General features: G+C 44.8%; 1 protein-coding gene across 3 annotated transcripts in view; it reads left to right on the top strand.

Moving 5' to 3' along the window:
- The window catches only part of ZCCHC2 (zinc finger CCHC-type containing 2), a 55,600-nt gene that overhangs the window by 22,619 nt on the left and 16,199 nt on the right, over positions 1 to 16,782 (top strand). For 2 of the 3 annotated variants that reach the window (XM_066353641.1, XM_066353640.1), the window contains 4 exons: positions 6,220 to 6,332; positions 9,442 to 9,536; positions 12,105 to 12,188; positions 13,816 to 13,873. In XM_066353641.1, the coding sequence (XP_066209738.1) occupies positions 6,220 to 6,332; positions 9,442 to 9,536; positions 12,105 to 12,188; positions 13,816 to 13,873 (350 nt within the window). Of the gene's footprint in view, positions 1 to 2,131; positions 2,204 to 6,219; positions 6,333 to 9,441; positions 9,537 to 12,104; positions 12,189 to 13,815; positions 13,874 to 16,782 lie in introns of all 3 variants that reach the window. The other variant, XM_066353639.1, reaches the window with a different exon arrangement.

Raw genomic sequence — 16,782 nt, 5'->3', positions numbered from 1 at the left:
TCTTTTTCTGCTCTTTCTCCTTCTCCACGATGCTTCTATTCCTTGGCATTTGTAGCCTTGTTGTCTCATCTTTAAGTGCTATCCTGTCATTCTGTCCTCCATACAGCTCTGGTTAGTGCCCAGCTCTGTTAGGTCCAGGTCTCCTTCACGCTCATTCAGGCTCATGTGGATTACTTGTTCATGTCTTCCTTCTTCCTCCCTGCTTGGCCTCCCTCTTCCTCTCCCTCCCCCTCCTTCTCCCTTTCCCCTCCCCCCTCCTTTCCTCTCCCTCTTCTTTCCTGCCCCCCTCTTTCCCCCCTCCTTTCCCCTCCCCTCTTTCCCCCTCTCCTCTCCTCCGCCCCCTCCTCTCTAAGGCGGTGCACGCCTTGGACCAAGTGGAAAGATGCCACATTTCTGTGCTTCCGCACTTGCGTTCCTCCCGAGGTGTTGCTTGCACACACTGGCTGTGCCTTCTCATGAGGTCACTTCTGGTCCTCCAGCAGAGTAGTGTCTTCACTCCTCCCAGGTCCCCTGCCATCACACTGTCCACAGGTTCTTCTGTCCGGGTGACATGCTTTTCCTTCCCCAGAGGCTGTTCTCTCACGGAGAGCAGGAATCTCCATCCTCTGTCATCCCACCTTCTCTGACTCGGCTTAGTACTTTGTTGAATGGATTTCAGAACTTGAGCTTCTGCTTTGTGGGAGAAATTTCCTCAGTTTGCAGATTTTAAGCCTTATCTCCACTTTTCACTGGACAGTTCTGTGACATGTGGCATAAGCCGCTGTTTGCTATCTTCCTTCAGTTTCTGCTAGCTGGAGCTCTTAGATGCTTCCTTCCTCAAGGTCAACGTCCCCTCGCTCTACTCTTGGACCATGGCACAGCTGATGTCCCTTCCGCTCACGGACCAGCTCAGACGGATGCTCTGAGGTCTTTCTCGGCACCCGTCTGGTCTGCTCCTGCTCCATGCCCACTGACGGGAACCTTTGTGTGTCTGCTTGTTTTCTCCGGCTCCTGCGCTCGGCTCTGACCTTGGTCAGCCGTGCCTTCGGCTGTCTCGTCCACTCCTGTGTCCTTTTCCCTAGTCAGTGTCTGACACAGGTAGCTGCTCGTAGCTAAAAATCATCTAAAAGACCTGTCAGTTAATCAGGATACTTGCTTTGAGGGTTGCCAGATAAAATTTTGTATGTCTAATAGTTCCTCGAATAGCACCTTTCACTTAACATTGTTTTATTATGACATTAATACATACCCTAAGAACTTAACCCTTGTTTATATCCGTTAGCTTGTGGTAAGATAGGTCTTATAATACATTGTTTTATTTAAGGTGCAGAACCTGTCAATGATGTTAAATGAGGACTTTAACTGTATTTTTAAAATGTCTGATTAATTATGATACAATTAGTTGATAAACCTTAAATATTATCATAGTTTAGGTATCTACTTAGCTCAAATAATTGTAAAGTAGAAATTATTAGGGGGCAGCCATTGGTCCACTGAATTAAAAGTATCAAAGAGGTAAGGTAGCACAATAGATTTTTGTTTTAGTTTTCGTCTACGTAGGGTCGAATCTAAGTAAGTTTGAGATTTAGTTTCTCCATCTATAAATGGGTCACACCTCCCCTAACCATTACCTTAATAGAATTTTAAAGAATTGAGGTAAAGATGAAATCTCTTCATAAATCCCCATAAAAATACAATATGATATTACCAGAGAGGGGTTAGTAAGCCTTAATTTCTCTTAAGAATGTTTGTTTCACAAGTTGTAGGAGTTGAAGTTTTTCTCTTCCTTGGGGCATGGAGCTGGCCCGGCAGAGCGTCATGGAGAGTCCTGCCACCACGGAAGGGATGCAAGACGTTGCCCTTCCTTAGCAATCCCTAAAATATACTCACATTTTTAAAAGACAGCTTTAAAATGAAAATGTGATTTGAAAGGGGTTACTAAAAATTTTTTTAGTAGAATTATATCAGTGTACAGTTAATTTGAACAATTTGGAAGAAATGATGACAAAGCCAGATTAACTCTATATTTCTAATTGTTAATCTTAATAAAATTTAAGTAAGCCTCTTTGGTTTTACACATGGCTTTTCCCAGCCATTTCCCCACCTGAGAAATAACCATATAATATGTGTTTTTGTTTTTTTTTTAAATCAGGTAAATTGGTCTGATCTTTCAGTCACAACAGTAACAAAAACCTACCAAGAACTACAGGAATTTCTACTGAAGGTAAAAGTATAGATTTTGTTGTTAAAATCATCTTGACATAATCTACAGAGTCCAAAAACCTTTACATCAAAATAAATACCAGGAGTATCAAAAACAGATATACAGGTTGGAGAGCTCTCTGTGAACACTGGCTGTAGAAAAGGTCATGTTAGCCTGCACCTAAGCTTTCTTGTCTTACATTACCAATATAAGGATACAATGAAGGATTTTCAGCATCTTTTTAAAACAGTGGAAGCCTGTTCCAGCTTCTTTGCCGAGCTGTGTTCCGGCAGTGGCTGCTGGCAGCAGTGCGTCCTACGAAAGCCTGTCTGCAAAGTGAGAGGAGGCTGGTTTGCACTTGGTGGTGGTTCTCAGCCCTGACAGCTGTTCGGCTCCCTCTGTGGACCGCCTTAACTATGTCTCCATTTGTTCCTTCTTTGAGTTGCAGGTCCTCCTCCACTCCCCACAATAATAGAACCTCCAGAGCATTGAGGACAAGGGATAATGGAAACACCTTCCAGACTTGCAGGGGCAAAACGTGTCTTAGGTCATTTTTGTTCCAACTCTCATCTCTTTCTTTTATAATTTTATTTTATTGGAAAGCAAGTGGGTAGAGATAAATATTAAAATAAGGGAATAGGTTTAAATGGTTAACCAATGAATTACTATATTTCTCAGTGAGCAAAAGTTTTAAAATTTATTGTTAATAACATGAAACAAAGTCCAGAGCCAGGAAACATTCCCAACTGAGTGACTGACTTTCAGGGAAAGGTGTGACATAGTTAATGAACCAGTGACATTCAAAGTTTTCAGGACAGTGCTGGTGTCTGAGTTGTCTGCTGTTCGTCATAGATGTGTTCCTTCAGGTCACATGGGTGTCTCTTCACTCGCAAAGCTAAGAGCTCTGTGACTCCGGCTGCCCAGCTCTGAGCAGCATGTGGGTGCCAGCTGCGGAGCACACGGTCCCTAGGCCATCCGTGTCTGTCCCCCAGGTGCACACTCCCAGGGACAGCTGGAATAGTTCCATTTTCCTATGGCTTATTCTAAATGAACTCTTGGGTAAGAGCTGAGACCTCCCTCACCACTTCAAGGCAGTGAACTAACCGCGTGTAAAGATGGGGGGTTATTAATTTCTAGTTGCCACATGTCATATACACCTGACATGTCAGCCTCAAACAGGTGGGGAGGGAGGAGAGCGGTGGCAGGTGTGGCATGGGCACTGCTGTTGAGAGCAGAGGAGAAGGGGCCCCTGGCTGTTGCTCTGCTTACTGAGGGACAAGGAGGGGCGGCCCCACCCCACCCCACACTTGCCCTTGTAAGCTGCATATCTGTGACTCTCCTCCAGTCAGAGAATAAATCGTGAGCAGGGCTTGTGGGTTAGAGAGAGCAGCACGCTTCATTGCTCTTCCTTCTGCTGCTGCCCCATGACCAAGTCCCAGTGCTGGCGGGTGGCTACAGGGTGGACAGCCGGGGTGGACAGACTGGGCACTGTTGGTGGCCTGGGTGGCTGGAGCCCAGCATTGCCAGCTGCCACGGCTGGGTGCTTAGTGTGAGTGGGGGTGCTGCTTACCTGGCCCCTGTGCCAAAGGAGTGCATGCCCCACCCCCCACCGGGGCCTGGCCCCTGGGTGGAGTTCTCCCCCACTGGAATGCCCCAAAGTCAGCTGCTGGTTATCTTGACACACTTCACTTTCATCACCCACTTTTTCTAAAAGCTTAGGTACTTAAATGAAAATTCAGCCCCAAATAATAATTCACTCTTCAGAGTCATGGTAATTAATGATTCCCCCTGCTTAGCCAACATTTGAGTATAATATCTTTATAAAATAGGACAAATGCCTTATCAACTTCTATGAAATAATCAGTCACATTGTGTACTTCCAGAAATTAGTTGCCTTTTTAAAATACACTTTCACATTTACTATGTATCTTCTTTACCTTCCTTTTCATCATCTACAGAAGTTAAGAGCAGGACTGTCCTCTTGGCAGCCTGTACATTTGAACTTGTGTAGTTGCTGTTTACCAGACCTCCAGTTTGCTGTGATGGGCAAGATTGAGGCTGTGGTCCGTGCTTCCACATTCTTTCTTTCCTGTGACTGGCAGCCTTTGTCTTCTGTGACCTACCAACCGCCTTCACCTGCTGCTGCTTAGCCACTGTCTGACACCAGTCTGGTGTTTGTCGTGACCAGAGTGGACGCTCTGTGGGGGCAGGGCTTTGCTTCTTAGTCATGGCTATGCCCACAGTGCCTAACACAGAGGTAGAGTTTGAGTGTTTGTTGACCGAACGAATGAACAAGGGAGTTATGGAAACTAAACTGTGATGAGGTCTTGTGGGTGGCTATCCATTTGGCCTCTGTGCTTTTAAAGAACTTGCGATAGCGAGGTGTAAACCTTGCAGCACTCTGAGCCTGTACTGAGGCTGAGCCCGGGCTCTGGAGGTGGGAGGCTGGGGGGCTGGAACGAAGACCAGGAGGGAGAAAACCCAAAGCAGTGACTAGAATAGAAGAGACATGACTTAAGCTGTATTTTTAGCAAATGTGCCTTCTTCTAGGGCTGTAAATAGTCTCTGGAAATTAAAGATAAAAACCACTTGAAAGTAAATCAGTTTGCAAATAAATGCTGGTGACTACCCATCCGCACTCTGCCCGGTCACGTTAGCACCGCTGAGCAGATGAAATGGGTGTGCTCCTACCTTGCTGCTTCCGGTGAAGGCAGACCCCTCCACGAAGCTGGTTTTCTTTGGCTGGAGACAGCTACTCGGAGAAATCCTGTTTAGAATGAGGATAGTAGATGTCTAGTGTCCTAAATCTATTAAAGCAGTAATAGCAAAATGTAAGTACTGAAATGAATAGTCATTTCTTTGGAAAATGTGTGGATTCAGAGCTTGTTTCTCCCTGTTAGTGGTCATAGGACCAGAGTGGGCATGTGGAAAGCCAGCACAGACATGGACGTCAACACATCAGTACAGGATTCAGAAGAGATTTCATTCTAGTGCAACATCTCGAGTCTAAGGTCTAACTGTGCCTCAAATTAATAATACTTTTTGTTACTTTGGTTGAATTTTTAATTTCTAAACTGTAGACTCAAAATTCTGATTTCTCAGAGCAGCACTTACTTTGGGCTCTCCAGTGAAAAATCAAGATGTAAATTAACCATTCTTACAGCTTATGATGTTCCCGGGGCCCCTTTAGATACCTTGTCAGTGGTTTTGCTCTTAATTTTAATGAACGTGCCAGGACCTCAGGGCTTAGTTGCAAGGACTGGTTATCAAAAGTCACATTTACAACCTGGAATTCTGGAAAGACTTGGAAAGTTAGTTTTATATAGAATTATTTTTTAAGATTTTTAAAGAGGAAACTAGTTACTAAATATAATGACTTAAAATTTTGTTTTTAATTTAAAAGTTTTCTTGGCCAAGTGATTTTTTGGTGTGTGTGTGTGTGTGTGTGGTTTCTTGTACGTTGCCCTGTGGGCACCTGCACACATCAGGAAAAGGATTTCTAAACCTTTAGTGTCTTTTTTTTAAAAATGAAAGTTAGATGTGGAGTTCTCACCCCGTTTTTCACACCCCGTTCCTTATTTGGTGTCTGGCACCAGTAACCTGACCTCCCCGAGATTCAAAGGAGGCACAAAACTGCTAACTGCAAAGGCAGAGATAACACTTTTGAGAAGACTGTTTGAGGATAAACATCATCCTCGCTGCACTATGCAGTGTTCCCTGTAACCAAAGAACCCCGGTGCGGGTGTCACGTTAGTTAGTGTGGCGTGTGGACGTTGGAGAGCCGGGTAGATGCAGGCATGTCCCAGAACCGTGCTGGGTGCGGCTGCCGCCTGCTCCCGGGAAGCCCAGGGTGTGTTTCCCTGTGGGCACACCTGTGCCGCTGCAGTACGGGGCGCTACATGCGGTGATGGAGGACAGGGCCGCCCAGGAGATGCCCGTGCAGGTGGCTGGTCCCTCTGCTGAGCCTGCTGCTGGGCACAGACGTGCTGAGCAGCCCTGAGACGCTCAGCCCTGGCCCTGCTCTTGCTGCCTTCCAGCTTCCCAAGGAGCTGTCTTCGGAGACCTTTGACAAGACCATCCTGAGAGCCCTGAATCAGGGACCACTGAAGCGGGAGGAGCGGCGACATCCTGACCTGGAGCCCATCCTCAGGTAACAGCGCAGGACACGCCGCCCAGTGTCCCGGCTGGGCGTGGCCCCCGGCCAGCCAGACTGCCTACCGGGCGGCTCCCAGGCTCCTCTCGGGCCACTTTCTGGAGCGGACTTTCTGTCCTGCTGTTGTTTAGGTCTAGGCTCACAGTAAGGCACCCAGTGGACTCTTTTATCATTGTTCTGTCACCTCCCTGAAACGATTGCTTGTAAAGTATGCAAATATCCAGCAAAACCTCTTTTCCCCAGAAAATATTTATTGAAAGAGGCCCTTGTCCAAGAGCTGAACTTTGGAGGTATTTTTGTGTTTTGTTTGGTGTAAGTTATTGACTAAGATTAGGCCAATGGGTGGGAAAGTGAAAGAGACACTTTCTGAACACCTGCTCTTCTGTGTGGCAGTGGTGTGGGCATATGGTGGTCCGGGCACCTGGCTATTCGGGCACGAGGTGGTCTGGGCAAGCCGTTCGGGTATGGCGGTAGTTGGGGCGTGGTGGTGGTTCGAGGAAGGCGGTGGTTGGGGCATACAGCCCGGGCACACAGTGGTTGGGGCACGGTGGTGGTTCGGGCAGGCGGTGGTCCTGGCACGCAGCTGTTGAGTTTTGTTGGAGGTTAAGGTCAGGTCTTTGCCCTTGTGAGGCTGAAGCACTATTGGAAAATACAGCATAGGACCCAGTGATGACAGACTCCCTAGTCTTCATACAACACCAGGGTGGTTAACTCTTTGGAGGACAGGCTGTTGAACACCACTGGTGGAGGTATGGTGAGTGTTACATACGCTTTGCAGTAGGGGCACAAGCTCTGTGTAGGGTTAGCTCCCAAAGCATCCTGTGTGCCCAGAGAGAGAGGAGGAGATGCAGATAGAGGCAGGGGACTGGGGGTGAGGGTGTCATTGGTGGCACAGGGTCCCTACCCAGACAGGGTGGGTGTGGATATAGATAAGTATGTTTGTTTCGTGGTGGGAAATTGAGGGGGTCTCTTGCCTATTGTCTTGTATTTTTTTAAACTAAGAGGTCTTAGTTTACAGACGGGTAGACCGAGGGTAGGGCCAGATGTGTGGGAGTAAAGGGATATGAAACAGCAGCGTGGGCTTGTGGAGGACAGCCGGGTAAAGGGACAAGGGGACACTAGGAAGTCTTCAGGAGGTGATACTTCAGTTTATTTTATGGCCATTTTGGTTGTGCCTGAATATTTTAAAACTATAAACAAATACGGCAAATGCCTACATTAACATTTCATAACACATCTGATACATGTATGTGGAAGAGATTTCTAGAATTGTTTGGTCAAGAGTCATACATTTTTTAATATGCAATATTTCCAAATCACTGGTAAGGAAGTAGCTACACTTCATACCTAGTGAGCCTTGTATGTCTGTGTTCACGCCTCAGCAGCCATAAAATACCCTCAATTTCTCGTCTGCCAGTCTGAAAAAGGAAGGCTGTCTCCGTTTGATCTAATGTGCATGGCCTTTTTGCACTACCCTGTGAATGGCTTTTTCAGTCCTTCCCACATTTTTATTGATCTTAGTAATTTGTGTGAGTTATTTGTGATATTAAGAAAAGAGCCCTGTGTGTTATGTCTTGACCATGCAGATAGTTTAAAATTTTATGTACGTATTAGAGTTGGACTGATCAGTCTTTCCTCTTACAATTTCAGGATTGGCATGGTATTTAATTTTGTAATTAATATGAATGATAGGTCAAAAATTTTGGGGAGAAGTGTTTTTGTTTTTTTTTGTTTTTTTTTTTTTCTTTTCTTTTCTGAAGCTGGAAATGGGGAGAGACAGTCAGACAGACTCCCGCATGCGCCCGACCGGGATCCACCCGGCACGCCCACCAGGGGCGATGCTCTGCCCACCAGGGGATGATGCTCTGCCCCTCCGGGGCGTCGCTCTGCCGCGACCAGAGCCACTCTAGCGCCTGGGGCAGAGGCCAAGGAGCCATCCCCAGCGCCCGGGCCATCTTTGCTCCAATGGAGCCTTGGCTGCGGGAGGGGAAGAGAGAGACAGAGAGGAAGGAGGGGGTGTGGGTGGAGAAACAAATGGGCGCTTCTCCTATGTGCCCTGGCCGGGAATCAAACCCGGGTCCCCCGCACGCCAGGCCGACGCTCTACCGCTGAGCCAACCGGCCAGGGCCTTGGGGAGAAGTTTAAGGATTAAAATTTTACGTGAGTGTTCAAAGTGTTCAGAAGTAATGGCAGGGATTTGTGTGGCGAGCAGCGGGGTGGTGGTTCAGTCCACCTGTGCTCCCTGAGTGTTGTCGCCGTGAGGAATGTGGTGTCCCTGTGAGGAGATGCAGGCTGAGAGGCTTGCTAGGGGTGGCCCAGCTTTTAAGTGGGTGAGCTGGTGATTAGGTCCATGAGTCAACTCTCCATCAGATGGTGCTGTTACTGTACCCCTTTTTTGTAGGGTCCTGTTACAGGGAAGACCTCCAGTTGGAATCTTCAGTTACATTAATAACTAAGTATTAATATAATTAGTAATTAATATTACATTAATATGAGGAAAGCTGGTTTTCAAAGATAACAGCTTAGAATCATGGTATGATACACAGTGACATGAATTATCACTTAGTCAAGCCTTAGGATGTAATAATGTTGGTCACTAAACCGACCACTGTGCACCATCGTTCCCAGGGCTCTTAGCATCCCAAACTCCGCTACCTCCTATGCAGAGTGTAGGAGGCTTTTCTCACGATGCTGCCAAGTGATGAAAAGTCACACCTATGAAGAAGAGGAAAGAAGTTGTAGTTCTTTATCTGAGCAGAAAGCCTGGGCTGCTTAGGCAAGAGGCTGAAATTGTGTGTGTGTGTCTATGTGTGCATATATATATGCACACACTTTTTTTTTTGCCAGAATTGAAACCTTATCATTAGATTATATAAAATTAAAAATCAGCCTATTTATTAGATTCTTGCAAATAAGTTTTGTTAACTTTTATTCAGTTCCTCCTATGAGAAATAACAATAGAAAATAGTATTCTTTTCCTTAGGATAAGTTTATTTTTTTATATACATGAATAAAACTGTGCCTTAAGTTTGCTTTACAGTCTGACCCGAGACTCCGGCATGCTTGCGCTGCGTGAAGGTAACGGATCTCTCTTCTGTTTCTGCAGGCAGCTGTTTTCAACCTCTTCTCAAGCATTTCTGCAGAGTCAGCGAGTGCACAGCTTCTTCCAGTCGGTGGCGCCGGACCCCCGGCACGGCCTCAGTAAGCATCTGTGCCTCCATAGTGCTAGGATCTTTTCCTGCCTGGATTTCTCGCTTTTCCAGGTCATCTCTTAAGGAGCAGTCATTTTAGTTATAGTTAAGGAATAATAGCGCATACAGTTAAGACACATTTGTAGTTTTAAGTGAGTTTTACACTGCAGTTTTAAAGAAGAGAATGTGTACAAGCTAATGTCACAAAACAGACTGGTTCCAAGGCAAGGACCACGTCTCTCAAACTTGTGGGCATAGAGCAGGGGTCTCAAACTCGCGGCCCGCGGGCCTCGTGGCCCACCGAACAATTTTGTGCGGCCCGCCGACTAATCCACGAAGTTCAAAATATTTTGGATAAAATTAAGTAAGCCTAGGGGCCTACTTGTATTTTTCATTTCTCTAGCATCCTAGCTAGATATTAGCTTAGTTAACAGCAGTTGTGATGCGAACTGCAGTTTCTGGTCGTTTTGTGACACTGAGTAAACTGCATGTACGATTGTGCTTGTTGTACTGATTTTTTTTTGTTTTCAACTGCAGTGAGAAAAGTGTTGCGTAACAGTTGCCTTTTGTAGACCTAGTGCGCCCCGCGGAACGGCTGTGATCTTGCTCTGCGGCCCACATGCTGAGTTGAGTTTGAGACCCCTGGCATAGAGGATGGCCAGATTCAGATACTCGCTACAAGTGGTGAAGCGACCACCATGCTGGTTGCGTGATGTGTAGCATACCTTGTAACCTGCCTTCCCTCCTCGTGCCCCAGGCCCGTGATAAGCTCCCAGCCTCCCAGGCTGCTAACTATGGCTCTGTTCTTTCCATTTGCCCCTGTCCTGTGCTGTTATTTCAAGGCCAGCCAGGACCAGACAAAGGGGACCTTCCTTCCCACCCTCTCCTTCTTTACCAATCCCATTGCTGTTGGTGAGGTGGCTTTTTTGTTGTGCAGACCCTCTGCAAAGCCTGGTTTCTCCCTCATGTTCTGTTGCTCACTGTACTTGAACCTATCCCAGGATTATCGTGGGAATCAATTTGTTAATCCCCTGTTCAAAACCTTGAAAGTCTGGTGTGAAATTCAAGCCCTGCCGAGAGTGTCTTTGCTCCTCCTTTACTTCCTGTCCTCGTCTGTCCTGTGCTCCAGCCCTGGGGAGGCTGGCAGTCCTCAGTCCACCCTGCCACTTCCCACCCCAGCGTCCTGGCTCATTCTGCACCCAAACTCAATATCCTTCCTTTTGTCACAGCCTGCTGAATCACACCTGCTTTAGGACCCAGTGGAAGTATCAACTCATGAAGATGGTTCTAGTTCTTTCTTGTTCCTTTGGTTTTTGCCCTTATATCTCAGCCCATCACAATCTGCCTTGAGTTTAGTTTTTTGTGTTTTTTTCTTCTTTTTTTTAGATTTTATTTATTGATTTAGAGATGAGGGGGAGAAAGGCAGTGGGTGGGGGGGAGAAGTGGGAAGCATCAACTTTGTTGCTTCTCGTATTTGCCTTGACCAGGTAAGCCCAGGGTTTTGTGTGCTTTAGGAGGGTTTCTGCTCATTTAAAGCACAGCCACTGTGGTAGGTGGCTGTGTTTTTGCTTGTTTTTAAATCTGCTTTCAAAATCATATTTTTCTGTATTTAAAGGGGAAAATAAACGTATTTTCTCAATATTAGGTGGAAAAGAGAGTAAAAAATAATAATATAATTGGATGGATAAATATATATATATTTTATCAAGTGAGAGGCCGGGAGGTGGAGAGACACACTCCTGCATGCACCCTGACCAGGATCCATCCGGCATCCCCTGTCTGGGGCTGATGTTCTGCCTGTCTGGGGCCACTGCTCTGTTGCTTGGCAACCATACTATTTTAGCACCTAAGGTGAGGCCATGGAGCCATCCTCAGGGTCCAGGGCCAACTTACTTGTTCGAGCTATGGCTGTGGGAGGAGAAGAAAGGGGCAGAGGCTTGGAGAGGCTTGAAGGTCACTTCTCCTGTGTGCCCTGACCAGGAATCAAACCTGAAACTTCACTTGCTGGGCTGTCGCTATACCTCTGAGCCAACCAGCCAGGGCTGTGATTGGATGTTTTATAGAGTGTCGGCCTAGCGTGCGGAGGACCCGGGTTCGATTCCCGGCCAGGGCACACAGGAGAAGCGTCCATTTGCTTCTCCACCCCTCCGCCGCGCCTTCCTCTCTGTCTCTCTCTTCCCCTCCCGCAGCCAAGGCTCCATTGGAGCAAAGATGGCCCGGGCGCTGGGGATGGCTCTGTGGCCTCTGCCTCAGGCGCTAGAGTGGCTCTGGTTGCAACATGGCGACGCCCAGGATGGGCAGAGCATCGCCCCCTAGTGGGCAGAGCGTCGCCCCATGGTGGGCGTGCCGGGTGGATCCCGGTCAGGCGCATGCGGGAGTCTGTCTGACTGTCTCTCCCTGTTTCCAGCTTCAGAAAAATGCAAAAAAAAAAAAAAAAAAGGGTCCTGTCTAGTAGAAATGTTCTCTGCTGCTAGCTCTCCGCTCTCCTCTTCCCTGGGAGGAGAATATTCACAGTATTTATTTCCTTTATCTGTCGTAATTTTTCTAAAAAGTTAATGGTACTGAATGCTTCCTACAGATAACTTACAATCCTCTCTGAAGACTTCCAAGATATTAGAACACTTAAAAGAAGACAGCTCGGAAGCTTCAAGTCAAGAAGAAGGTAAATATTGATTCACTGAAATAAGTCATTCTGTCTGATACTGAAACAGGGGTTGGCAAACAGACCATTAGAACAGATTAAGGAGCTGAGAATGGGTACTTGAAATGTGACAGGTGGCATTACAAATAAGTGGGGAAAGAATGACTATCCAATAAACAGTGTTGGCTGGCTTTCCAATGAAAAAAAATTATATATATAAAAAATGAGATCCCTACTTGTATCATCCGTGACATTTCAAGTGAATGACGAATTATATATAAAATATAAAACTTATAAATGTTAATAATCTGGGACAAGAAGACTCTCTTGACAAGGAAAAGCAAGACCATAGTGGAGATCATTCTATCTAATGTAAACTAGAAATAATGTGTGACAAGAAATCAGAGAATTAGAAGATGTACAAATATTTACAGATAAAGACTGCATCAGACCATAGAAAGATTCTTCTAAAAATCAACGAGAAAATCAGTCTGGTTGGCCATATTTGCAAAAAATAGGCAATTCAGAGAAGACACTTAAAAAACCATTAGATGGTGTTCAACCTCATGAGTACTCTGGAAAATGCAAATTAAAAAGCAATGAGATATGGTGAACACAAAATACAATATACAGATAATGTGTTACACGATTGTACCCCTGAAACTAATGTAATTTTATTGACCAGTGTCATCCCAGTAAATTTAATAAAATAATTTTATAAAAATTAAAAACAAGGAGAATTTCACACTCTTCTTTCTGGCAAAACATTTCTGTCTGACATCAAGGGTGTGAAGTCCTTGTTATTTATAGTATATTACCATCAGCAGATGAGAAGTCCTAGGACTTCTCATCTGCTGATGGTAATATACTATAAATTGGCACAAGTGTTTTGGACAGAAATTTGACATTGTGTAGTGAAATTGGAGGTAATGAATTGCACGCTGCTGCCCAGCAGTTCTGTTTTTGTGAAAATTATCCATGCATGGGGGGGGGGGGGGGGGGTTGGAACTGAGATGCCTAAGGCACCATTGTGCGAAAGAGCAAATACGGCAATATTAACCCAAATGCTTTGCGGGTTAATAAAGTTATAAGTAATTTGTGGGTGGCATATTCATATTAACCCTAGGTGGCACTTAAAATAATTATAGGATATTCAGACACGCAACACCACTGGATGTGTTTGTGAATACGTGTGTGAGTAGTTAAAATAAAAGCAGGCACAAGGCTATTTCAGCTAGTTAACCTCAGTTCAGAGGGGGAGTTGAGGGGAACAGTAAAGGGCCTTCAGTTGCTTCTGTGATATATTGTCTTAGTAAAAAGAGGCATATAGAGACCACTTCATTTTCCTTTAATGGTTTAAAAAAGAGCCTGAAATTGAATGTCATAGTTTTGTGGTGGCATGCTCATAGTAAACTTTCATAGTTTTGGACAAAACTGATTTACTGTTTGGTGAACACATTTGAAAGGATATCTAAGGAAATTCAGTCATCTATTATGTCTTCTGGAAAACTGATTCTTTAAGGAATTTTCTGTGAAAAACGTCTACAAGATCTGTTGACACTGTTACAGTCACATAAATTAGTTGCATGATCCTTTTAGATTTCTGCAGAAGCATTTGATATAATAAATTATTTTTCTTCTACTCTAGATGTGTTACAACACACTGTAATCCATAAGAAACACACGGGGAAAAGTCCCACTGTGAAGTAGGTATCTAATTCTAAAAGGAGAAATGCCTGTGCATTTTAAATCATCTCATTTACTTTAATTACTGATAAATAGTTGGTTATAATTCTATCATATTATTATTTGCTTGTTATTTGTTGTATATTTTCTGCTTTGGGGTGGTTTTAATTTTTTTTTCTTTTATTAGCCTTGGTTAATTATACATTGTTTTCCGATTATTCTAGTGATTACCCTGGAGATGATATTGTACATCTTTGACTTAGTAAGATGTGATATTAGTTGTGCTTGTACCAATTACCCATGAGCATCTTTGATCACCATCTCCCATTTACAAACTATAGCTGTCATGTGTTTTAATTCTGTCTATATTTTAAACCTCATGAAACCTTTTTTCATTAATCATTTTCATTGACAATTGCCTTGTTCATGCTTCCTTCTGTGTGACTAGGAATACATCTATGATCGTTTTCCATCTAACTGAAGAACCCTTTAGTGTTTCCTGTAGTTATATCTGCCAGTGATGAACTCACTTAGTTTTTATCTGTAAAAAATACTTGTTTTGCCCTCATTTTTTTTTTTTTTCCCAGAGACAGAGAGCGTGATAGACAGGGGCAGACAGACAGGAACGGAGAGATGAGAAGCATCAATCATTAGTTTTTCGTTGCGCATTGAAACACCTTAGTTGTTCAGTGATGCTTTCTCATATGTGCCTTGATGGCGGGCCTTCAGCAACTGAGTAACCCCTTGCTCAAGCCAGCGACCTTGGGTCCAAGCTGGTGAGCTTTTGCTCAAACTGGATAAGCCCGCGCTCAAGCTGGCGACCTCAGGGTCTCGAACCTGGGTCCTCCGCATCCTAGTCCGACGCTCTATCCACTGCGTCACCGCCTGGTCAGGCTTGCCCTCATTTTGAAGGACATTTTTGCTGGCTATAAGATTCTAGGTTGGCACTTATTTTCTGTTAGCGCTTTGAAACTCTGCAGGCATGCCTCATCTTACTGCACTGCACAGATATTGTGTCTCTTACATACTGAAGGTAAGGCCCTCCACCAGCAAATAGACTACAACTCCCCATAGGCTCAGATGTTGGCTAGCATTTTTTAACAAGAAAGGATTTTTTTTTTCTTTTGACAGAGACAGAGAGAGTCATAGAGAGGGATAGATAGGGACAGACAGACAGAAAGGGACAGAGGTGAGAAGCATCAGTTCTTCATTGAGGCTCCTTAGTTGTTCATTGACTGCTTTCTCATATGTGCCTTGACCAGGGGGCTACAGCAGAGCGAATGACCCCTTGCTTGAGCCAATGACCTTGGGCTCAAGCTGGTGAGCCTTGCTCAAACCAGATGAGCCCATGCTCAAGCTGGCGACCTCGTGGTTTCGAACCTGGGTCCTGCACATCTCAGTCAGATGCTCTATCCACTGTGCCACCGCCTGGTCAGGCTAAAGAATTTTTTTAATTAAGGTGTATACATTGTATTTTTAGACATAATGCTATTGCGCACTTAATAGATTACAGTATAGTGTAAACATAGCTTTTATGTACATTGAGAATCCAAAAAATTTGTGTGACCCGATTTATTGTGATAACTCACTTCATGGCTGTGGTCTGGAACCAAACCCGCAGTACATCTGAGGTATGCCTTCAGTTTCACTGTCTTCCAGGCTAATGCCTTTGGACCCTAACATCATCAACTCTCAGCCCCATCATGATTTCTGCTGCAAATCAATCACATAGTCAGTTTATGTGATAGTTCTGCCTCCCCTCACATTGCTGCTGTCCCACTGCAAGCCTGTGTCACAAGGGTTTCCACCTTCTGCCTCAGAGCCTTTGCTGAGTCTGTGGGACCTGCTTGGCTCTCAACAAGCACAGTCAAGAAGTGCAAATTAATTTTCCCAGGGGTCAGTCCTCAATTGGTGGGGGAGCCTCCACCTTCCTGTCCTTTGGGTGGGTCACTCTGGGCGGCCGCATCTGCTTTGAGCTGCTGTCGTGTGTCGTGGTCCCCTAAGTGATGGGCCTTCATGCTGGCTTTTCCTCCTTTCCCCACTCCTTCCTCCTGCCTCCTGGTCTCTCCTCCTAAGCCCGATTCTGCTTTCAGGGGGCACTCACACTTAAGACAGCTGGCATCCATTGTTTCAGTCTTATGGTTGCTCTTTGCAAGTTAATGTACTTTTTGAAACTCTTACATCTTTTCAAGATTTTCTCATTGTCTGGTTTTCAGCCATTTTCCCACAATATGTTTGTCACTTTCTTTGAATGAATTCTGCTTCGTGAGTGTGAAGCTTGATACCTTTTGTTTTCATAGACGTTCAAGCCATCTTCTCTTTAGGTATCATTTCTGCCCTGTTCTCTTGTGTCCGCTTCGAAGACTTGGAACACTTATGTTAGACTTCTCACCATGCCCCACATCCCTTAACTTTGTTTTTTTTTTTTTTTAATTTTACATATTTTTTCCTCTCAGTGCCCCACTCTATTCTGACCATATTTTCTCTTCATTTATTTTTTTTGTCTGTTTCTATCCATTGAGTTCTTAATTTCATTTTACAGTTTTATAATTTTAATTTGGTTCTCTTTTATATTTTCCAGTATTCTTCCACAATTCGCAGTCTTGTAGTCATTGATCATTCTAAGCACTGTTTTAAAATCCATGTACAGTGACTTCCTTCTCTGGATTCTCTTTGAGTGTATTTCTGTTGTCTGTTTCTCTTTCCGTCACATTATTCTGTCCCTCTGTATGCCTTAGTACACACAGCGCTGAGTGGTTCTCTCAAGACTGGGGTGATACCCCAACTGTGAGTCGTTGGTACAGGAAGACCATTGTACAGGGTCTAAGACAGTGCACACCCGTTATTAATCTCCTTAGAGACAGGGATTGATTATTAAACAAAGAAGATAGCTGTATACTGGTTTATTCTCATAGTATCCTTTTTTCCT

Source organism: Saccopteryx leptura, chromosome 11 (genome assembly GCF_036850995.1).
Source record: "Saccopteryx leptura isolate mSacLep1 chromosome 11, mSacLep1_pri_phased_curated, whole genome shotgun sequence".
Taxonomy (NCBI): domain Eukaryota; kingdom Metazoa; phylum Chordata; class Mammalia; order Chiroptera; family Emballonuridae; genus Saccopteryx; species Saccopteryx leptura.
This window is presented reverse-complemented; position numbering and strand designations above follow the sequence as displayed.